Raw genomic sequence first — 24,724 nt, forward strand, 5'->3', positions numbered from 1 at the left:
ATACACAGTTTTAATGAAATGTTGCCTGAAATGCAGGCACAAAATAGACCATAAGTATGTGTGGGATACCTTGAAGGAAATGTCATATAATGAACTTATCACCTTCCATCTTACGGTATTCCATTATGAAATATATAGCTTAAAATTTGAGACTATATCTTGAAATTAGTATCTCTTGAAAAAACTTTTGCTGGACACTTACCTACTTTTTAAATTTTCTATTCAATAGAAACAAATGATGCTTCATCTTAGTGATTTCATAATTGATTATCCTGAAAATTAACATTTTCAAGTTTTGATATTTTATGCAGTAAAGGCATTCCATTTTTTACATTATTTGTATTCCACCATGGGAGTTTATAAATATAAGATGGATCTATCCCAGAATAGCAACTACCTAGTAAATAGGTCCATATGTTTAGGAGAACAACTTTCCACCTGCATGTCTGTAGGACTCCTTTGCCTTCTCCCTCTCCACCTCCCACCAAGTCCCCTTCTGTCATATCTTACTTGATGTAGCAGATGTGGATTAACTAGAGATATACAACAGCTTTTAAAAAATTGAATAATTACAGATTTTATCAGCATGGTAATAAAAAGTTTTATCTTTCAAACTCAGAAAACCATTGGGTGCTAGAAAACATTTAAATAAGTTTACATTTCTCACATTAAGATTCCCTGATTTTTCAAAGAATAATTCATACTGACAGCTACAAAGAGCTTTACGGAGGGGAGTGTTTTTTTTCTTGTAATATACATAGTCCAATCTAAATGTAATGGCTGCATTTGAACCCACTTAGAGTTAGAGACATGGGGAAGCTTAGTTTCTTGAGTCCTATGTAATATAACAGTATGTCTTTAGAGAAATCTGTCCTGTTGGGAGAAAGGGAACTCTAGTAATATCTTGAATGTACCCCAGGGTGGATCTATTCTTATGCAAATACAATAACCTCGGTTCTGTATTTCTATGCATGATGCTGCTCCTGAGCCAAGCTACTGGGGGAGAGAAAAATGACTGTACGGTATGTCAAATTGATTCTGCCTCTCTTGTGGAGCATGTCAAATACATTGCATTTTTCCTGAGCCCATTTAGATGGAGTATCATCCTGCTGTGTTCCTTTGGATCCTGTACAGACTTCTGATTGCTGAATTGTAACACTAATCATAATAATTATCTATGTAACAAGTTCACAATATGAATTGCTACAGATGGTCACATTTTCTTTCACAGAGCACTCAAGCTTATTTGTACAATCTACTTGCTCCCAGATAAAACAAAAGGCAACATGTAGGTTTTTGTATTTCATCACATAATATAAGTGGCAATTTAGGCCTAGTACATCAGAGGAAATGAGAGATGATAAGAGAGAGTGCTAAAGAACTTTTCAATAAAGCATATTTGGATTTTGCTATTAGTTTTACAGATATTATCATTACATCTCCAATTAAATACTAAGGATTTGTTTTTTCACAGCAAGCAATTTTGTTTTTTCTATCTAGAATCTGATATTCATTTTGACCAAAGAGGACATGCAAATGAATTATAATTCAAATATAATACTGTAAGTATAAGTTATTGAAATAGAACATAGAGCAAATTTATGACCTTCAAAAAATGGTCTTCTAGGATTGACTGCAGCTGGAAACAGTTTACCCTCCCTGTCACTTCAACAATTGCCATGTGGGCCTTTAGTTCCAATCTGGTCACCACTTAACAGGTGGCAGCAGGACTGGAGAGAGATTTTGCTGATATTGACACTGATGCTCTGCTGAAGAGATATTTTACTTTTGTCTTGTTTCTGATTCTGAAACATGGCCCATTTTGCTGACCAATGTTTTCTACAATTTGTATGCCAACAAATTCACTACAGCAAAGGGGAAATTCCTTCTCCTCTGACTTTTATTTAATATTTTATCAAAATCAAAGGAGCCTCTGGCATTATGAGGATAAATGCACAGAACATGAAAAGACTAGGAACCTTAGTTGAGTGTCTTACGGTGTCTAACTTGTATCTACTTATGACCAAATAGAAGCAAATGTTCAATATACATCTATAAAGGTGACCACATCCCATTTCTCTGCTCTGAGTTCATTTTTGGTTTCACTAGTGGTTTAATTTTTAGCCACTAGGATTTTATATGGTCCATCCTGAAATAAGAACCAGACGTGATTTTTGCATAGTAACTTCATACCCTAGTCACTGGTCTATACTGTGCCTTCTGCACTGTGTCCTCAGTATTGAAGTAGTTGCTGAAGTATCAGGAGTGAAATTATGTAACAGCTTTTTAATTAATCATGTGACTCATACATTTTAAACTGAACATCATAAATCCATTTGAATAGACACCCAACAGTTGTAATGCCTGAGAAGTGAAGGGCTCAGATATTCTTTAGAAAATAAAAACATATAGAGTACATTTTTCTTGAGGTCCATCTGATAGTTTATCCTCTTCACATTAAAGTGTACATGATAAAGTGAATGCTATCTTGTAACTCTTTTTTTCACTACCACTGCCATTTTTATTTCCTGAAAACTTGATTCCTCTTTATTGTAAAGAATAAAATTTAAACTTCCTGTCTTTCTAACTTGAAAAACCAAGGAATGAAAACTCTGTTCTGGGACAGCTAGAAGATGTCAATTAATTCATTTAAACTACAACAGGAAATAACAGAGTAACAGACATCAGATTCCTTTGGATGGATGGCAGATAATTAACCAAATGATTTCAAAATGGGGGGTGAGGGTATAGCTCAGTTGGTAGAGAGCATGCTGAGCATGCATGAGGTACTTGGTTCAATTCACAGTACCTCCATTTGAAAAAGAAAAAAAAAAGAGAAACGAAATGATTTCAAAACGTTCAAATATAGATAAATAATTCAAAGTCAATTTTATTTTTACTAGATATTAAAGGATGCATGATGCAATACAAGCCATATTAATATGCCACAGAGATTTCCATACCTATGCTATTTCTCTCTGACTCCCAAGGATGTGCCTTCTTATAAGACCATGATGATATATAAATGATTTTTAAGCTAATATATATATTTCTTTTGATATTTTTCAAGAGTGAAAGTTACAATAGCTAACATTTATTTTTATAAGATAAGAAAGACATCTTTCTCATTGCAGAGTCGCAAAATACTTTTCAAGGAAAGTATTTAGGGGTATAGAGGGTATAGAAATTAAAAACTTATCTATAAATAAATTTTCTTACAAAATATTGCTTCCAGTTTCTAGATATGGAATCATAATTTTCTCAAGTTAAAATATTTGCTACATCCAAATACCAAGTGCATGCTTTTCAAAGATTTATTAGCTCATTAATGATTGAAATAGTTAAAGGGTAAAGCTGTTCCAAAGAGCATTTTGAGGAACCAGGCAAGCATAGGCATTTAAAATTCAGGACTCAGTGTGCATGAAGACCCCGAACAGGTGAAACTATCTGACTGTGACAGAAGCCCGGAGCATCTTATGGTTCAGAAAGAGACAAGAGAAAACTTATGAAATGCTGAAGGTGCTCAATGTCTTGAACCATGTCTTGGTTGCAGGGGTTTAACCCTATGTCAACATCCACCCAGCCGTAGACGGGATTGGTGTGCCATCTCTACACGTTACCTGGGTATGGATTTTATAGCCTGAGTGAAAAAAAAGAAAGAAAAGTCCATTCTACTGACCTCGTGATACTGGTTAGCACAGTGCTTCAGCACAGGCTCTGAAGGCAGGTCAAATCAGTCCACCCCTAATAAGATATCTGACCTTTGATGATAGACTTAACCTCTCTAAGCCTTGGATTTCTTCTCTCTGGAAGGGAGATGCATGGTAACACCGACCTTGTAGAGTCCAGGGAAGAATTCAGTAAAACGGTGTTCACGAGGCACATGGCACTCACCCTGGGCCCCCCCACGTACCAGCAGAGCCTCCGGGAGGTTGTGCCCCTCCGTGAAGGTGATGATGGCAGAGGTGACGCCCAGGACGCTGAGCTCCAGAGTGGCGGTGCTGATGGTGTCGGCATCCTGGGCCCAGCCCGCCTGGAAGAACACGGCCACCTTCCTGAGCAGAAGGCCCGAGCGCACGCGCTTGAACAGGTGTCTTGCCAGAAACCTCGTGGCGCCCCCGAGGCTCCTGCTGCCGGAGGGCACTGCCAGGGCTGCCTCCCCGAGCGCCCGCAGGAGCGCGGGCCTGCCCCGGTAGTCGGAGAAGCGAACCAGGTGGTCTGTTCTGCTGTCGTCTGAGACCGCGGTCACCCGGGCCCCCGTGGGGCAGGTACCCCCACTTATGTCCATCTTCATCAACAGAGAGACAATGTCTATCCTCCTCTCAAACTCCAGCTGGGAGACGTCATTTGATGTGTCCAAGGTGAAGACCAGGTCAGTTGGGAACACTGGGCATCTGGAGACACCTAGACACACGGACACGCAGATTTGGGATTGTCTGCAAGGCCTCTCAACAGGGGAAGGCGGGTGTGAATAAGAAGAAATGCTATTTACCTATTGAACAAGCTGGAAGGGGGACGATTTGGGAGAGAAGAGAAGACACCGTTAGTTACCACAGGCAACAGCGTGTTTGACACGCGAGGTCTTCGGCTGAGAACCATCTCCTCTGAGACACTCGAGCCTCCCTGCCTCCTGCCTGAGTGTGGCAGAGACCTTGACTTGCTCCCCAATGCCCACTCTCCCTTTTTTCCAGAACAGAACCCCAGTCTCTGGCCAGGGGTCTGGCTGCCTGGAACAAAGACGATATTTCCCGGGGTGGGTAGCCAACTTACTTAGTTCTGGATAATAGAATCAGAAACCTGGCGGGCACAATGTTCTTCTCCTTTTCTTTCCTTTCCCTGCTGGCTGAAGCTTGATAGACATCTTGGACCACGAGGTGACTGGGAAATAGCATCCTCGCCCCAATGGCAGAGCAAGAGAATACAAAGAGCCTGCCTCTCTGAGCACCGTGGAGTTCCAGTAGCACTGACTGGCCCCGTCCAGGCTCCAACTTGGGAACTACATTTGTGTCTGTGCTTCTGGGCACTGAGATCACACTGTGCTCACCTTCAACCTGATACCCTGAGCTACTCTGCAACTGTATCCACACATACCCACGCACATACACACACACACCTTAAAGTACATACATATAATACAAAATACATTAATTAAATTATGTGAGTGTGTGTACACAAGTTATTTTCATGGAAAATAGCAGAAAGCAAAAAAATTAAAATCACCCTTAATTTATCATATGTATGTGTACATATGCACAGATATACTTTGTTGTTTTATTTTATAAAACTTGGAGCTCAGGGTATGTTCTATTCTGAATCTTTTTTTTCCCCCTTATTGTGTGATAAACATCTATTCTTTCCAACAATAAATTGAGAGCAAAGTCATCTGGCGTAACATGGACATCTCATAACTTCTTCCGCCAGCATCCCTTACTGGAACGTGCATCTGTGCATATCTGTCCAATTACAGCCCTATATTCTGATAATGTTGATGTGCATTGCCCAATGGCTCTTCAGAAAATGTGTGCCAATGGACGTTTTGGATTTCTCAGCTTTGGATAGGGATTTTTTTCCCCTCATTTTAAAAATCTTTCCAATTTGAGCCACAAAAGAGTATCTCATTTTAATTTGTATTTTTTGACTTCTCGTGAGGTCAAACAATGGCAGGTTTATTGTATTTTTTCTTTTCTGAATCCTCATTTATGTCTTTGGCCTGTTTTCAGTCTAAAAGACCTTTTTGCATTTAGGTTTAGCAAATATGAAATCTCCATGTTTGTAGATGAAAATGGTTGAGTAGCAGCAAGTTTACATATTTCAACATGATAGGGTAAAGAAGTTAGGACCTTTGCCTAGGTTCATGGCTTGTAGTGCATATTTTTTCCCCCTTTTTCTGTTTGGTTTTGACTACACAGTGCTCTTGAATGCAAAAGGGGTTTAACTTTTTATACAGCCAACTCTGAGACTCTTTCCCTTGGTGGTCAAGATGATGGTATTATTCTTTATGATTTCAAGGAAAAAAGATTCCAGATATCCTTGAACTGCAACTGGATGGGAATGGACAGAACGTGGAAGAGTTAGCATCTTACAGGGCAGGATGATAGTGGAGAAAATCCAGCTAAGCAATTTGCCAGATCAGCATTCTCTTCCTGTTGCCAGTGAGCAGAGAAATGTGCATATTATAGGATGCAAATATCCCAGAGAACATTAAGGACAGTAAAGGAATTCCAATCTGGGAACGTGACAAGGCATTACTTAGAATTCAATGATTCATCTTTCCATTTTTAAAACAAATGTTAACTCAAAAGGTCACATTCTGCAGAATAGATAAACAAGATTTATACTGTGTAGCACAGGGAAAAATATATAAGATCTTGTGGTAGCTCATAGTGAAAAAATGTGACAATGAATATATAAATGTTCATGTATGACTGAAAAATTGTGCTCTACACTAGAATTTGACACAACATTGTAAAATAAGTATTACTCAATAAAAAAATGTAAAAAAAAAGATATGCAAAAGGTCACGTTCATTACTAAAGGCTCTCCATTAATCCCTCTTCTTTAAATGGAGGAAATAAAAGAACAGAGCTCCTCTCTGCCTGTCTTGTGATAAAGAAGTGCCGAGCTTCAGACACGCAGGTGCGTAATTGTCAGTGTGTTGCATGAGGCGCCATATCGTGGTGGAATTTTTCTTCCTGCCTTTCACCCACTTCATTTCTGAGACCACACTTGGGATGATGACTTAGCCAAGGCGGGGACTGAGCTGAATGTTAATTTATAATAGCCTTTTATGATGGACCACCTCAGTCAAATCCCCAGATGACTTCTGTCCCCAGCCCACGATCCATCCCCACTTCACACCACTGGCTCCTTTGGAGCCTTTCCCACACAACTTACGGCAGTTTTCTTGAGCAAGATGGATGATTTCGCAAGGCTGTGAGAAAGATGGAGAAAGAGAGGAAACGGTATTTAATTTGAAGCATATCTCTCCTCACCCTCATGACTTAGAAATGCCATATGGATGTTATCAGTGCCTATCTTAAGCTTCTGAATCCACAAAAGGAAACCCAAAAGTTCTTGCAGCAGATGGAACTCCACAGAAGACATCATTCTAGATCCAGTGGATATTTTAAAATATTTGTAGCATTTTATATACAATAGAGTGCCCATATGATTAGAGACAGGCAGATGAGGGGACCTCTTTTTTTTTCCCCTGAAGGAATCAAATCTGCTTTTGAAGAAGCTGAGTTCCAGGAATCTCAGCCCAGAAGGCAGAGGAATGCCTTCAAGTCTTGGAGCTTGTGTATTAGTGATTTCTGTGACACTTCTTTAGAATGGCGGCCAATATCCTCCAACCCCAACACCTCCCCTAGAATTCTGTTTCATCCTCTCAATCCTGTTCTTCCCTCGACCTCACCACTTCTGGCTTCTCAAGTGCCCCGAGATCTGCCTCCACCTCTCCCATAGGTACCTTGCTCCTGGGAGATGAAAAATCATCGTAACTTTTGAGAGTGGTTCCAGGTGGACCATAAGACAGAGTGGTCTGTACTACACTACATGTTGACTTATAAATACTTTATAAGCAATTTTTGAACTTACAAAAAGGCTTTCTTTTTTTTTTTTTGCACAGGGCTAGTAGCCTCAAAGTCTTTCATTTTACGTCAACTAGTGTTACTTTAAAATATCGAGATTTAGACTCTTATTCTACACTTTAAATTATTTAAGATATTATTTAAGCATTTAAAATATTATTCTGCTCCTTTGATTTGGTCATAACCTACCAGAGCAAAGTCTATAAACTAAGAACTTGTGAAAGAAGAAACTAAGGAACCTTTACAGAGTTCCATTTTGTGAAAGTGGAAAACTCTGTGTTCTGAAAATAATCAAGTCTAGAATTAAAATCTTCACATACCGTCATATCTGCCAAACCTTGGGGGCCCTTGATGCCGTGGAAGGAACAGAAATGGGTTCAAAATGCAAGATTCTGGCATTCCAATACATTATGGTGAAGATGGGATCCAATTAAATTTAAAAGCTTTTGCACAGCTAAGGAGCCCATCAACAAAACTAAATGACAACCTACAGAATGGGAGAGAATATTTGCAAATGATGTGACCGACAAGGGACTAATTTCCAAAATACACAAACAGCTCATACACCTTAATATCAAAGAAACAAGCAACCCAATCCAAAAATGGGCAGAAGACCTAAATAGACATCTCTCCAAAGAAAACATCCAGATGGTCAACAAGCACATGAAAAGATGCTCAACATCACTAATTGTTAGAGAAACGTAAATCAAAACTACAATGAGGTGTCACCTCACACCTGTCAGAATGGCCATCATTAAGAAGTCTACAAATGATAAATACTGGAGAGGCTGTGGAGAAAAAGGAACCCTCCTACACTGTTGGTGGGAATGTAAACTATTGCAGCCACTATGGAAAACAGTATGGAGATTTCTTAAAAAACTAAAAATAGACCTACCATATGATCCAGCAGTCCCACTCCTGGGTACATATCTGGAGAAAAATATAACTCTCAAAAAGACACCTGCACCCCAATGTTCATAGCAGCACTATTTACAATACCCAAGACATGGAAACAACCCAAATGTCCATCGACAGATGACTGGATAAAGAAGCTGTGGTATGTGGTATACAATGAAATACTACTCAGCCATAAAAAAGAATAAAATAATGCCATTTGTAGCAACATGGATGGACCTGGAGATCATCATACCAAGTAAAGTAAGCCAGAAAGAAAAAGAAAAATGCCATGTCATAAAGCTAGTATGTGGAATCTAAAAGACACAAATGAACTTATCTACAAAACAAGAACAGATTTATGGACATAGAAAACAAACTTATGGTTACCAGCAGGTAAAGAGGGTGGGAAGAGACAAATTGGGAATTCAAAAATTGCACCTCTTGGAAAGTGATGGAAATGTTAGCTACCTTGATTGTGGTTGTGTTTTCTTGGGTGTATACATCTACCAAAATTCATCAAACTGTACATCTGAAATGTGTGCAGTTTGCTGTACAGGAACCATACCACAATAAAGGTGTTAAAAAAAAAAGTTGGCAAGAGAGTTTGAGAAGGTTCACCGTGTTACACAGAACACCTTCTGCATCACTTGTGGGCCTGGAGTTCTGTCTGACTCCTGAAGGAAGGAGTCAGAGTGTGTAGGGGATGAGTCCCAAACCCTGGAGTGCAGGATGCCCAGGGAGATGGTACATAAAGACTCCTAGAAGATCATTCATTTAGAGACCAAGTCACAGTCTGGGACAAATTCAGGAAGGGACCATTCAAGACCCCAGGACCATTTATAGGCAGCTCTCAGGTAGACCCCATTCCTCCCATCCTTTCTCCTCCGGCCACCCCCCACCACTCTATCTACTCCCTAGTGTCGCACGAGCCTTCAGAACAGAGCCGCCTGACCCCAGCCACTCTGGGAGTCTTAAGATCTTTGTTCTTATTTGGACTCTGCAAGGTAGTCATCTGTGACTTCCAGCCACTCATTAAAATCTCCTCAGCTTTTGTTTCCTCATCTGTGAAATGGGTATGAGTGGTCCTTCTGCTTTTAAGATGTTTTTATTCTACTTTTGATTTCAGCTGCACCCCTCCGGTAAACCCCAAACTGCAGTGAAATCACCTGGTCCAGCCCCCGGCTGCCTCACCATCCCATCCTCCACGAACGATGGCCTAGCCTCTTAGGACGAGATATGGGGTGAAACAACAACAGCCTTGAGACTTTCCTTTCAGACCAAGTACCTTCCAGGGAATTTTAGAAAGCTCTGTGGGCTTGCAACATCATCTGTTCAGGTAAGATTATATAAATGTCAGATTTTGTTAGGAGTTCTTTCTGTTTTTTGCATAATTATTGTTATGCATCTGGATTACATGGATAAACTCACTCTCCGGTGAGTTTTACAAATTGTTTTTTGTGTATTTAGACAGATTCATAAATCTCCACCCAACAGTGTAAATCAACTGTAATTCAATAAATTTAAAAATAAATAAATCTCCAGCCACTCTAAAATCTTCCCCACATTAAGTCAAAATATCTATACTTAATAAGTACCATACTGTGTAAGGACTTGAGGCTAATGTCCTCTAAAGCAAATCTGACCCACCCCCTATGTTGCTCCAACTGTGCATTTGAAATGTTCATTTCTTCTTAGAGATGCCTCTTGTCAAATCCTTATTTGTTTTTACAGAAAGGTTGAAAATAAATGAAAGGAGAAGTCCACGTTACCACTGGTCCTGGAGGGCCTGGGTCTCCTGGAGGTCCAACAAACCCAGGAAGTCCAGCATTCCCCTAAAAAGGAGCAAAACCAGAGGAATAAGCCGCTGCCCCCACCGTGAACACAACGTGATTAAAACCAACAGACCCGCTCTGGGATTCCAAGGTGTCATATATCTAAGGTCCAGCGAGGCTGCTATGGACCAGCCAATTTATGAACCATGATCAGTAGAGTGAGACTCAGAGGCTAGAAAGAGAAGGGGGTCTCTTTGAGGGAACCTTCTCAATCCCCCTACATACCTGACCCCTGGCAACAGGTGTACACACACGCACGCACGCACACACATCCGAACAGTTTTAAATCACTTCTCAATCCTCCGCTGAGGCTCCAGGTCATGTAATTAAAAGAATGCAGGAAATGTGTATTGAGGGCCAGGCATCAGGAGAAAAGAAACTCCCCAATTGCCTTCAGGTCTTCAGTGTCTAAGAAAAAGTATATGCTAACCACCGACTCACTGCCTGTCTTACAGGTATTTGAATGGATACAGTGTGATCTGCATGTAATTGGTGCTTTATCTTTTTTTTAATTTTAAACAAGAGAGAGAAGTCCTTCTGAGCAGGGAGCAGGCTAATCCTAGCCAGCAGCAAGCCAAGTTAGGCATAGATCAGATTTTTCTTTATGTCCTTGCCAGGGTATAAAAACATCAATTACTGAGTGCCCAGAGGGTACACATCCTCTTTCCATTCCCCTTTTCTGCCCTGAACACTAGTCCATGGCCTTTTCCCAGAAGGCCTTCCTCTCTAATGTTTATCAGCTAAACAACCAAAGTTCTAGATATCCACAGGGTTACCCTTCCCAAAAAGGGCTGCTAATGATTGCGGCTCTTTAAGACTGACTCTTCTGAACCTAACAGAATGGGCTTTTCCTGGTAGATTCTCTAAAAAGCACAGTGAAAACATGACTCAGAGTCCACCAAGATGGCAGCCACATTCTTGACAGTCTAACCTGGAAGAGTCTAATCCTTGGACGAATCTTACAGAAATGGTAATGCTTGCCTTGCTGTTAAAGCAATACCCTTCCAAATGATGTTCAGATTTACCAAAGACAACGGTGCCCCCAACTTTGGTTTTTTAAGGTTGATATTGCATAACTGAACCTCCAACTTCAATTTCCTGTCGTTATGGTTTGGTGAGCTGCATTTGCATTCAGAAGATGAAGGACAGCAGGACTAAGTAGGGAGTGACCAAGGAAGGTGCAGGATATCCTGAGGAGGACACAGGCTTCCTGCTAAGAAGTCCATTAACCCAGTGGAAGTACATTCCTGTGAGGAAAGTGTCATGATGTGACCTTCTGTGGATTTGGGGACATTCCCTTGGTTCTTACCTTCTTCCCTCTGATTCCTTTTGCCCCCTTTTCTCCTTGGGGGCCTGGATCACCATCTTCTCCCTTAAAAGAATCAAAAGTAGGACCTTGAGTGTAAAGAAAAATAACAAGTGCAAACAAATGACACATTCTGCATACTGGAGTGCCAGGTACTTAAAGATATCTTCTTACTTGTGCACCAGGGTAGCCAGGAAACCCAGGTTCACCCTAGTGTCAGAAATGAGATAAGGTCTTATTTAGTGTCATGTGATTAAGATCTTTCTTTGACATTCCTTGGTGGGGGGGAGGGAGAAGAAGCTATCATTGGAAATAGACTCAAAATAGGCACCAGAAAAAAAAAATTATCACGCAAATGTTTTCTTGAGTTACTCCCAAATGGACATATTGTATTTCAATTATCCAATGTAATTGAGTTTTACAAATTCTTCCTCCCTCCTTGATAATGAAACTTTCCTCTTAAGCATTTTTTAATCTACAGGTTTAAATAACCAGATGGATGATCCAATGGAAACCAAAGGGAAGGGAAGGGCCACCACACCGATTGCTGGGAGGCAGGTGCTCACTGTCAGACCAAAGACGGACTACAAAGCAAGTATTCACTCAACAAATATTCACTTAGCACCTACTCTGTGCCAGACACTCCTCTCGGCACTAGGAAGTCAGTGGTGAACAGACCAAAGACCCTGCTATCAGGGAACCGACCTGCTAGTGAGGAAGAAATGCACAGTCTGTCAGGGGGAGCTCAATGCTATTCAAGAAAAAGGACTAAGGAATAAAGAATGACACGGGTAGGGGCAAGGGGGGTAACTATTTTATATAAGGAGGTCAGGTAAAAGCTTTTTGTAAAGGTGGCATTTGGGTAAAGACCAGCATGAACTGAAGAAGCAAGCCAAGCAGATATCTGGGAAGAAGAGCATCCCGGGGGAGGAGAGAGGATGTGAAGACTGTGAACAAGGGTGTGAGCGTGTGCTGTGCTGGAGGAGCAGTGAAGCAGAATGAGGGGCAGGGGAGGGGCAGGAGGCAACGAAGTCAGAGAGCTCACGGAGGGGCCAGCTGACGTGGAGTCTTGTAGGCCATCTAACAGTGGGGCAACTCTGAGTGACATCAGAAGCCACAGCCAGGCTTCGAGTAAAAGAGAGACAGGATCTGACATGTTTAAAGGATGGCTCTGGTTCCTGCAAGGAGAGCTCACCATAGGAGGTGGGGGCAGAAGCAGGGGGAAAAGGTCGGTGGCTGTTGCCTTAATCCAGGTGGAAAATCACATTGGCTTGACTCAGAGGGTGGCAATGGTGGTGGTGAGATGTGGTGCAATGGTGGACAGACTGTGAAGACAGACTCACCATTTGTTGATGGATTAAGTGCAGCGGGTAAGAGAAAGAGACTTATTTAAGACGACAGAAGCATCTGTCTTGAGTAACTGGCAGGATGGAGTCTCCACTCCCTGAGATGAAGGAGCGAGGTGCTTTATTTAGGAACACTGCATTGTGCATTTAGGAGCACCATGCATTCTGTCTGGGGAAACTCAGTGGGGCATCCACATGGAGAAGACGGTGGTCTCAGAAAAGGAGTCCAAATTGTCCAGAAGAGGGAAATGGGGAGGGACATCTCAAAGAGAAGCAAGAGTATTTGCAAAGGTAAGACACGGACAAAAGGTCTGGCACACCCGGAGCTGGGGTGGGACCATCCGGCACAGATGGAAGATGAGGTAAGGAGTTTGGCTTTTAAATAAGGGAGAAATAAAATCAGCTTTTATTTTTTAAGGAGGGAACTATGGCAGCTATGAAATGTCATAAACAACCTATAGAAATGATTTCCGGCATATGCTTGGGTAATAACCCTTATTCTAGTAAAATAAAATAAAAACTCTGGTCCTTGGTTGAGAATTCTCTGAAAGGTAACCCTCACCTTTGTTCCTTTTCTTCCTGGACGTCCATATCCATCTGGGCCAGAAAGACCCTAAGAAAATAATACACAATGAATCGTAGAGTCATCCAGATCAATAATTGGTCAATAAAATCATCTGAACACAGATAAATCAGCAGCACAAAGAGGCAGGGGAGGCAGAATGGGCTTGGCGGAGGTTTATCCCACCTTTGTAGGATAAACTTTAGACTGCCTTCCTAGGGTTAGGAGGTGATAAGGGTTTAAAACTTTGAAAGACCATGAGATAAGTAAGCTTGTGTGGGTGTGTGCTTTAATTTTTAACCCCATCTTCAGCAAGATTCTGACCTCAGCAAGAGGCTACCTTGGTTGCAGGAAGCCAAATCATTGCACAAAAGTTCCCCTCGAGCTAAACCTGCTTTCTTTGTAGGATAAAGTAACAAAGGAAGAAGCTCGCAAGCTGATAGATCTCTAGGTATGAAGACAAATTTGGAGGGGAAAGGATAGAGGTAATGTCATTTAGTGAATAAGTGCTTATGATATAAACCCAGACAGACCTGAATTTTTATTCCACTTCCAACACTGATTACAGAAGTGACCTTGGGCAAGTTACTCAACCACTGTAAGTTTCAGTGTCCTCATCTGTTAATTGGGGATAATAATATCATCTAAGTATCAGGGTTTGGGGAAAGATTAAGTGAGATTGTGCATGGAAAGCATGATGCCAGGCACACAGACAGTACTTGTTAAGTGGCCCTGATTCTGCTGCTCACAGTGGCCGTAGTAACAGTGATGCTGGTGGGGGGTTAATGGTGGTGGTGATGGTGGTGGTGGAGGTGCAGATGGTTCACGGTGGTAGTGGTGATGGTGATGATGGTGTTGTTGACAGTGGAGGCAGTGGGGAGGGAAGTCAATGTGGTGATGTTCATAATTATGAAAACGTTGATCATACTGCTGGGATCCTTAGCATCCGAACATACAGACAGTGAGCATTTCATAATAAAGGGTGAATTCAGAAACCTTTGAGATATTTTTTGCCAAATGGACAAAGATGGCACCTACATCAAGTAGGTCAACTGAGAAGAAAGATTTTAAAATTTTAAGCCATAAAAATCAGTGCTATAACTAAAGGAGGAAAATGTGAACTATTAGAAAAGAAAGAAAACAAGATAAAGAAAATGGCCCAAAATAAATTATCTGCAGGGGGGAAAGGATGCAAATGAGATTCAGTTGCTGTTATTCCAGCTTCTCTCTCACATGCCGTGTCCCCAGCACTGGCAGCCCCAGGTGCCCAAACCGAGCATTTTGGAGATGTCCCCTCTGATGTGACACCTTCAAGAAAGGCATTGCTGCTCAGTTTGTCTGGCCCAGGGAGAGGTCAGGACACAGAAGTTTGCATTGTTTTAAATCAGGATTCTTTATAAAGTTTAACAGTATTAAGGTCATCATCTGAGTTGAGTATAGATGCTAAACGTTATTTGCCACACTTGATAGTAATCCCATTCTTTCATTCTTTTCTTTCCCTTTCTGCATTAAAGTTTAAGTTTCTTAGGCCTGTTTTTTGTTTCCTCTCGTTGCTAACAACAGATGCAATTTCAGTGCTGAGTGCAGAACAACAGCAGGTCCTCCCTAATGAAAGAAATCTCAGAAATGTGAGCTGCAGGAAAGACAACATTATGCCCTATCATAAAGCTAATTCCCGTGAGGCAGCAAATTGGAAAGAGTCATGAAATAACTAACTTACTCTCGTGTTTGGAGAGATGACTGAGGTAAAAATGCATAGCCTGCAGACCATCCTTGGTCTCCAAAGACTCTTAAAATTTAAGTCTGCAACTCTGATTGGCTGTCTTATTTATTTCTCTGGGGGAAAAATATTGTTTCCTTGAACATTTCCGTATTCCTAAAGGCTCAAATGCTCCTAAGACATCTTGGTCTTCCAAAGAGAAGAGGGTCCTTGGAACTTCCCTCTTCGACAACATGCGAGAAGGCAGGATAAATTCCAAAGCATCTTTGGATTCTTTATTAATCTGAGGAGTTTGGGAGTCTCTGGACTGAGTGGATTCACAACAGCTCTAGTGATGGTCACATATTTGTAACCCCAAATATTCATCAAGAATATTAGAATTTTGTGTGAAGCAAGAACAAACAACAAAAAATTCGATCAGGAATCCAAAACAAAGACTGAAGGCTTACAGGTTGCCCTCTTGGTCCTTGTTGACCCAGTGGTCCTCTTTCTCCTGGAATACCACGTTCTTCCTTGTATGATGAAAAGTAAACACAAAATTAATTTTCTGCTGTGAGTTCATGCAATGTTATGTCATTTTCCTCAGATATGTTGCAGTCACTCTTTTGAAGTCCTATTGGCATCATCCTACAGTCTAAGGTCAGTATCTTCCTCTAGACTTTGTTAAATACAGGTAACTAGCAAATCTAGGAAAGATTTTGGTGCTGAAAATTAGCAAGCCCAGGTACGCAGTGCCAGTTACAAAATTTCACATTACCATGGCTTTCTCTAGGGGTGCGTGTATGACTCTATATTTGAGTCCTTATGTTTATCTATCTATTGATGTGTCCTTGTCTACTAATCTATGTAACCCTCTATCTGTCCATCTTTCTGTATGTCTTGTCTATACATCTTCCCTTGTCTATATCCACCTATCCAGCTGTGAGGTAATGGACAGTCAGTATCATTACCAATGACATCAGACACTCATGCCAGAAATGATCTCATAATTCATAGAAGAGACCCCAAGCTGCAGTCAAGGAAAGGTGTGTTTTGTGACACTTACCTTCATTCCTCTTGGTCCGTCTTTTCCTTTGGAACCATTTGGCCCTGGAAGCCCAGCATTCCCCTGTAATGACACCACAACCCAAATTACCCGTAATGTTTTAGACAATTAATTTCATCTTCCAAAGTGCAACATATACACATGTAGCCTCTGAGCTGGGGGCTTGGGGCGGAGGAGCAGAGTGTTCTGAGCAAGAAGTCACCTCCCCCACATATCAAGAATGGGAGGGAGGATCTGGCTACCAGAGGGGAAGAACACCATCTGGCTAAGAGATTAGGAAGACAAATGCCTGGACTTTTAGTCACTCTGAATTAAAAATACGATCAAATGAGAATGAAAACAATACCATCGGTTATGAGGCTAGACATTTCCCGAACAAGAGAGAGGTGGCTCAGGCCTTCTTGGAGCTGCTGTTTGAGTCTCCAGGTACTCTAACCCCTGACTTACATCATGCTGCTCAGGTGTTTCAAGCTCTCTCAAATACTCCTTTGCCGCGCCTGATTGCCTGCCTCCATCTGATCTGACCCTTCCACGAGCCCCTGGAAACAGAGTGGGCGAGGCTCTCATCAGGCTCCAGAAAGAAAGACCCGAATTGGAGGCCAAGTTCAGCCACTTAAACGATCCAGATGAAGAGTCATTTCATCTCTTTGAGCCTCAGTTTCCTCATCTCTATAAAAGTAGGGTGATTTTAAGTAATGCTTCCTTATATGATTTTGAGGAAGACGTTAGTCATTTACACCCCTTTACACTACTGTTTTTCTCTTGAACTCTACATAAGGATAAGCCTGTGTCACACACCTTTGAGCCTCAAGCCCAATCTCATTAGTCAGTATATCCCCCAAACACCTAGAGTAGAAGGGGGACGGAGCTGGTGATCAAGGGCTACTTCCTTGAAACAGCTCTTTTTAGAAATTCCTGATGCCCACAGATCCCAGAACAAATGGGGTAGCCTTATGTTGTTTGCCCAGGAACATGCAGGTGCATGAACCGGCCCTTGGTAATGAGCAGCTATGTTGTAGCTGTCAGTGTCTCAAACCTACCTGAGCACCCAGTGAGCCTTTTTCTCCCAAAGTTCCTGGCGGTCCTTGCCTTCCTCTTGGTCCCTGGTCCACAGATGAAATTTAAATTCAACCAATTTTTATTGAGCTATTTCTTTTCCATGTACCACAAGACCATCTTGGATGCTGATGGAGGCACAAATGAAGGTGCTCTGACCCACCATGATCTCATTCATCACACTTGAATCAAGCAGCCTCATCACCCTGAAGCACCCACTCCCTCCAAACTCCCTCCATCAGGACACGAGTCCTCAGTATCTATATTTTTAACCTCCTCTCCAGCTGAATCTGACAAACACTAACAATTGCTTCCGTGTTTTAATTCACCCAACTAATTTTAAATCCTAAAAGGGGAATGAGAAAAGCTGTCAGGAAATTGATCTCCTTTGAGAAATCAACCTTTTCTTTCTCCACATAAAGGCTAAGGACAAGCGTTCACATTCTGATGTTATCAAGAGCCCAAACACATGGAAAAGTGGGCTAATCTCACTGTGCACCTTGCTAGGGGGTGTTCATTTTCTCCCCGATCTATTTTACTTTACTTACTTTACTGACTTTTTCTGCCACTTTAGATTTTCTCCCACTTTTCTGAGAGATGCTTTCCTCTGTGAAGGACTGACCGGGCTTCTCCATCCCTGGGTGAGGTTTTTTAATCACCATCCCATACCATCCGTAGTGGGAAGGTGAGAATCCAGGGGAGCTTTTACCGATTATCTCCCTCATGGTTCACGACATGACTTGCTCTCCTGTGTTCAGCCATACAATAAAGTGAACCCAAAGGAGAAACCCAGGACACAACAGTGGTGGGGGGGTCCACAGTTGAATTTGAATTGAGCCAGTGTTCAAGAGGAAAGCCGTAAGTATCTCTCAGCTCTTTCCCCCTAGGTTGTGGACACTATTTTCTACCATAAAATAAATACAATCGCATCTCTAATTACACTCTGATTTGATCCAGCTCTTTCTTCAGTACCTTTGTCAAGTGCCAAAACAGCAGAAACTTTCTTAAATGACCATCTGACACTCATAGGATTTTTAACGTTACGGAGAACGATTCAATGCATTAGTAAAATTTGTTGTTACAAAGTTTTTCCTTTTAAGGGTACTTGGAAATAATGTGGTTTAAAAAAAATGTAGAAAGTGTCCCAGAATGGTTTACAGAATGACAGATTTGGGTTATGCTTAGGAGATTTCAAAGGAACTGGTTATCACTCCATAGTTTACAAGGCCCCACCGGACTGAATCCTTCAGGGTGAGACCCTGGCCTTCATGGTCTAAACGACCCAGCCTGTTTGCAAAGTGCCCTGTGTATACTGGCTACTCAGTAAACACTCTGCTGATTTTTCCTGCCAAATTGATCCCAATTTTAAAGAATTAAATCCTATTTGAGTAATTTGCACTCACAGCTTCAGAGGCAGTAATTCAGAGCACAGGCTTCATAACTAGACTGCCTGCACCTGAACCTGGCCTCCATCACTTCCTAGCTGTGCGAGCTTGGCCAGTTTACCTCACTTTTCCAGCCCGCCCCCCTCCCCCGCCATTTCTCCCCTCTAAAACGAGGAAGATAAAACCTCCCCACTGAAGGCTTAAATGAGTTAAGATAAGTGTCTAGGGCCGTATCTAGGACACAACAAAAGCTCAATAAATATTAGCCATCGGCATTTAACCTCCCCAGAAAAGACGCTACATATTTTGCTTAGGGAGGCCCTGGCAGGGAGCATCGTAGAACATTCCAATACATGTTAAATTCCTATCAGAGAAGGTAAAATTTCAAACGAATATTGCTGAGCACTAAAAGCAAGTTCACTGATACAACCTGTGAGCCTGGATGGCCAAGCTCTCCTGGGTAACCTTGTTCGCTGGATTCTCCACCCCATACCCTGTCGAAAGGAAGAAAACTCAGTGAGTTCTCCAGGCATCTTCAGTGTTCCTGTTGAAGGCAGCCTTCCCTGCAAGAGGTCACTTGAAAGCCACAAGAGAAAGGCAAAATAATCTGAAGGTCTGCGTTCAGTCCTCTTAGGACACAGAATCAGGGAGGAGGTGTGTGAGGGGGGTCCCACTTATTTGCTTAGGACATTCTTATTGTCTTTTCCAGTCTCCTTCCAAACAGCTAGTTGTTTAAATATAAAAGCACTTTGTTTAAATAACCCAAACCCCCAATTTACACAATAACAGTTCCTAAAAGCCCATCCATCCCTTTTAAGGGCTAGATGGTCCCTGGTGTTAAGGACCTTTATCCCCTGTGAGGAAACTCAGAATGTCAAGCACAGCAGCAAGTGTGGCATTTGGGGACAAAGGCACACACAGCACACAAAGAAATAGCAGAAAACTGGCTTTAAAATCCTACAGATCCCTACAGCACTGAGCTAGCTCTCTAGGCACAGGGTGAGCTATTAAAATAATTCATCTGGTAACTGATTTAATTCCTCCCTCAAATTAATATTTCCATTTCTACAGAGAAGATACATATTCCAAGATTGAGGACAATACCTGTTTTGTGACCAGTGCTGCCTTCTTTTTCACACTGCTCACTGTTGACCAGGCTACTGATTAGTTGTAGATTTGCAAAGACAAGAAACCCTAAGCTCAGAACAAAGCAATACGTGGATCAAAGACTTGTGCTTCTTAAGTTTTTTAAACCATTCAGATAAATGGGAAGCTCTCCTACTAATCATTCCTGTTAAATTGTTCTATTCTTCAAGAGTTGATTTCTAGATTCGTAAGTGTGAGTCACATTTTAAAAGGCATGTAGCTAGACATTTTGAAATCGTTTGGAAGATGTGGGCCAATTTGCTCATCACATTAGTGACATTTGTAGTACAACAGATTGGAAAATGATGCGGCTCTGTACAGCAAAGTTCAGACTCTTTCACATTTATACTAGGGAAATCATTACAGCAAAGAAAAGCAAGAACAGAACAAAAGCCCTGTAATACAGCTTTTTCTTTTCATCACTGTTATATTTAAACAAATAGAAATTATCTAAATGTTCAACATTAGAATGGTTTAGTAAATCACTGTTCTTCAACAGAGTAGAATATAATGCATTAAAGTGATACTAGTAAGATTTGGAAACATAGAAAAGCAGAATATAAACTAGTATATACATTAAAAACAGCTCTTTATTATGTATGCAAATAAAGGAAACATACAAACAGGAAAATAATTGCAGGAGGGCGGTGGGTTTGTGCACATTTAAAAAATTAATGATATTCTTAATTTTATCTTAAGTAACAAAAAGTTTTCCCTTATTGCCAAATAATCTGTGCATTGATTTGTTTGCCATAGTACAATCTTTTCCATAAATAAGATCTTATTTAAAATTTCATTTTATTATGCACCTTGCAAAAACCAGCACATCTAATTTATACCCAATAATTTCCCAAGGTCAAGGGATACTGTAATCTGGAGTTCAGCACCTCTTTAAGCCACATTTTCCCAATAATACTGACTGATCTTTAGCAAGTTACAGCCTCAAAACTTAAATGAGTCCTATGACCACGGCTCCAACACTGGGTTAACTAGCAAACCACTGACTTGTTGGATAAACCTAGTTCACTCTAGAACCTGCAAGTAATTATAAATTTTCCTCTTATTAAAAACTCAAACTTGAATAGAAACAACAACAAACAACTACAGTGATTCTTGAAAAGAGCAAAAAGTACAGGGATTCATCAAGATTATGATGCATTAAAGGGAGAGGTTTTCTATTAAAGATGGCCATGGTCACACATTTTTCCCAGCTCCCAAAATGAAAGATTGTTGTTCAAAGTCTGTCCCCAGAAGACAACAGTGCAGAGGCCCAGAGAGCAATCAGCCCGGATTAGAGCAGGAGGACAGAGGGCTCAGGAAGGAGGAAACTAAGAAAAATAAACCTCACATGTTAGAATATATTGGGAGGTTAGCAGTTTTGTGGAAAAGCTTTATGATTAACTAGTAATAGGCACCTGGGGAGAGAGGGTGACTCAAGGAATACAAAAGTGACGGATAAATATCACTTACAGCCATTTGTGATGTTTATCAGTCATCATCTGAATGATGAATTGATTTGACCAAAAGTAGAGAAAATAAGTGTATTATAAGGATGAGTTGAGGGGAAGTGTATGGAAGAGATGGACAGGTTAAGAAAAATCTTTGTTCTCCATCAGAAGAATTCAATAGAAAAACATTCAAAATGGAAAACAAAGAAATAGCAAAGTAAGCAATCTGACTTTAAATTTATGCACAGGCTGAGCTCTGGTTCAAATTAAATAAAAAGGAAAGACATAGGAGACGGAGTTCAGTTTAACAAACCAAAAATAACCAAGACCCAACTGGGCAGAGGACCCACTGCCGATGGCTAGTTAGATAAACCACACACAGGATTGCAAAAATATTAAATAATTCAAGAGTAAGAAATTCTTTCCACTGAGCCATTTAATTTCTCCAGAACTTAGCCTAGTCAAGTTGTAGTCTATTTCTTTCTGCCTTTTGGGGGCTAAAAACAATAGGCTACAATGATAGTTCAAGACATTATTTCACAGATGTTCAAACTGAATTAAAAGCATAAGAATCTATTTCAAGCCTCAACATTTTATGAGAAGTCATATTTTACTTAGTGTCAACAAAGATTGTTTGCATTTTTGAGACTTGAAATTTCTCAGTAGCCATGCTTTTCCAACATGTTTAGTTTGAAGACACAGGAGTCTCACCTTCTTTTGTTCTGAGGAGGTCACTGCCCACCCATCACACACACACACACACATACACTCAGCCATTCCCAGGCTCAGAAATGACATAAGTCAGGCTCTGACCTCTCCTCCACCCCTAAATCCTGAGAATGCTAGGGGGAAAAAAATACCAGCAGAGCAGGACCAAACCACATTAGAGAGGAGTCCACGTAACTCTCGTTTTGAACAAAAATTTCCAAGAGCATCTTGATCTTTGGATTTGAATCCTGTCTCCACCACTTACTTATTAGCTATGTGGTCTCTGACAACTAACTTCACTTTGCTAAACCTTTATTTCCTCTCTTATCCATAAAAAGTAACCAATGATGCTCATAACTCCTGGGGTTGTAGAAAGGTTACATGAGGTCATATAAATAAAGTGCTAGACAAATGCTTTGTAAAATATGATTCCCCTACAGAGATGGCCACCCCACCCTCAGATAACACCCACCAACCCTTCTTCGGAAATTGTAACCGCTTGGTCTTTTCTCTTTATTTAGTGACTATGAGACCCCCTTATGCACCTGTAGTAAGTCCCACTTCTTTAAATGAAAAAGTCACTATTTCAGAGGTAAAAGCAATTCTTTAAGATGTTAGCTTATTTTCAATCTAGGTGAACTGTTACAGCAGGTTGGGGAGGGAGCAGAGAGGAACCATATAAACTTTCCCTTCTCCATGGAAACCTCTCAGGGATCACGCAGCCTCCATCAGCCCAACCAACACCTGCCTTGACCCCAGACAGAACTATTTACAGAAGCCATATGTGTGGAATAAGAAGTAACTCTTTCCAGAAAACACTGACCTTCAATCCTGGCAGACCTTGTCTTCCTCTTGGACCCTAAGGATAGAAGGAAAGTGGAGACCTTAGAGAAGGAAACAAGCCAGTTTTCACCCCAGCCTCTCTCTCTCTCCCACAAAAGCAGATAAAATACATCCAACAAGTGGCTATACCTACCTGAGGGCCAACACTTCCTGTTCCCCCGTGAGGTCCATCAATATTAGAACTTCCCTGACAAGAAAGAGGTAAAGTGATTGGTTTAGATAGCCACACATTTCCGAGTTTACCCTCTAGATATGGGCTGTCCCACACAGAAACCACTAACTAGCCTGTGGCTCTTAAATTTAAATTAACCTAAAGTAAGTTAAATATAAAATTTAGTTCCTTAGTTATAGTAGGTACATTTCAAGTGTTCAATAACCACAGGTGGCTGGTGGCTACCATATTGGACAGTACAGATACAGAACAGTTCTGTGATCTAGAAAATTTTGTTGGTCAGCATTCCTCTAGAAGCAAGTGGATTTAATTTGGTGTTCTGAAATATCCACATTGTGGGCATTTTCTCCCCAGATTGTTTGTTTGCTGAACAATATCCAGCAAGGGTTCACCATGCTGGGACAGTAGTCATATGTACTTGCCAAGAAGCCAGGTTTAATACTTGAAAAATGTGCAAAAGGAAACAGAAGACTGGTCTCTGCACATGTGGAGTGATGGGTAGACCAGACGGTGCAAGGGGAGGCTATTCAGTCATGATGGGGACCCTTCCTAGAGCTCTCACCTATTTAAGGTCTGAAGTGGGAAAATAAGTGGTGTCCAGAGAAAACCAAACTGAGTCCACATTTCAGGAGAATGGAAAAAAACATCTTGGGTCCCAAATAGGGATATTTTAGATAATTACTCAGTGAAGTTGCATGCTAACTCAGTAAGAATCCATAAATTGGCAAAGAATATGAAATACAGAAACATACAAAACAGAAACAGATTCACAGACATAGTAAACAATTTTATGATTAATGGGGGAAAGAGGGTGGGAAGGGATAAATTTGGGAGTTTGAGATTTGCAAAGGTTAACCACCATATATGAAAATAGAGTAAAAAACAAGTTTCTGCTGTACAGCACAGGGAACTGTATTCAATACCTTGTAATAACCTTTAATGAAAGACATATGAAAATGAATATATGTGTATATATATACATGACTGGGACATGATGATGTACACCAGAAATCAATACATTGTAACTGACTGTACTTCAATTAAAAAAAAATTTTAATACAGAAACAAAAACAATTTGTGCAAAGCTATTCTTCTGTTATTTACAACAGATCAAATTCTGATACAATCTAAATATTCCATGAAGTGAGAGATGTGTTAATTACATTATGGTAGAAATGCTTTTGTAATCACATAAAAACAATCAAAAACTATATTTATCAGAAGTTTATAAAGTAGAAAAAAATTGTGCTATCATGTTGTTCTTTCCAAGTATGCTAAATTTTGTAAGTAAATAATTTATCCAGATAAGGAGAAAGACAAAATGGTGATTCCTCATTTTTTATATTGTTGTAGAACATTTCTTAATAAGCTCATGGGATCCTCATCTGAATGTCTCAGGGAGAGTAACTTTGCCATCAACAAGTTAGGAAGGTCTAGTAAGCTGATGGTTTTCTTAGTCACTGGAACTCCTGAATTTTTTTCTCTACATTTTACATTTCTGTACTCTCAAATATCTGTGGTGTTACTTTTATAATCGGAATTTTTACAGTGAAGTAGATTTTATGAGGGAGAAGGCTTTAGGTAAAACACTCACAATTTGTCCAGATGTAATAAAGATTCTTTCTTAAAATGGTTATCATTTTCTCATTTCAACAGTAAGTAATTTATT

General features: G+C 40.7%; 1 protein-coding gene across 9 annotated transcripts in view; it reads right to left on the bottom strand.

Annotated features, from left to right (window-relative positions):
* Positions 1-2,864: 2,864 nt before the first annotated feature.
* Positions 2,865-24,724, bottom strand: part of LOC140694960 (uncharacterized) — a 53,374-nt gene continuing 31,514 nt past the window's right edge. For 2 of the 9 annotated variants that reach the window (XM_072957948.1, XM_072957947.1), the window contains 14 exons: positions 23,017-23,070; positions 22,864-22,899; positions 19,169-19,232; positions 17,338-17,400; positions 16,745-16,836; positions 16,298-16,360; positions 15,702-15,764; positions 13,533-13,583; positions 11,628-11,690; positions 10,256-10,318; positions 6,895-6,931; positions 4,493-4,504; positions 3,914-4,404; positions 2,865-3,806 (listed from right to left, as the gene is read on the bottom strand). In XM_072957948.1, coding sequence (XP_072814049.1) covers positions 3,729-3,806; positions 3,914-4,404; positions 4,493-4,504; positions 6,895-6,931; positions 10,256-10,318; positions 11,628-11,690; positions 13,533-13,583; positions 15,702-15,764; positions 16,298-16,360; positions 16,745-16,836; positions 17,338-17,400; positions 19,169-19,232; positions 22,864-22,899; positions 23,017-23,070 — 1,230 coding nt within the window. In that variant the 3' untranslated portion in view covers positions 2,865-3,728. Of the gene's footprint in view, positions 3,836-3,913; positions 4,405-4,492; positions 4,505-6,894; positions 6,932-10,255; positions 10,319-11,627; positions 11,691-13,532; positions 13,584-15,701; positions 15,765-16,297; positions 16,361-16,744; positions 16,837-17,337; positions 17,401-19,168; positions 19,233-22,863; positions 22,900-23,016; positions 23,071-24,724 lie in introns of all 9 variants that reach the window. The other 7 variants (XM_072957949.1, XM_072957952.1, XM_072957953.1 and 4 more) reach the window with 7 other exon arrangements.

This window comes from Vicugna pacos, unplaced genomic scaffold (genome assembly GCF_048564905.1).
Source record: "Vicugna pacos unplaced genomic scaffold, VicPac4 scaffold_113, whole genome shotgun sequence".
Lineage (NCBI taxonomy): Eukaryota > Metazoa > Chordata > Mammalia > Artiodactyla > Camelidae > Vicugna > Vicugna pacos.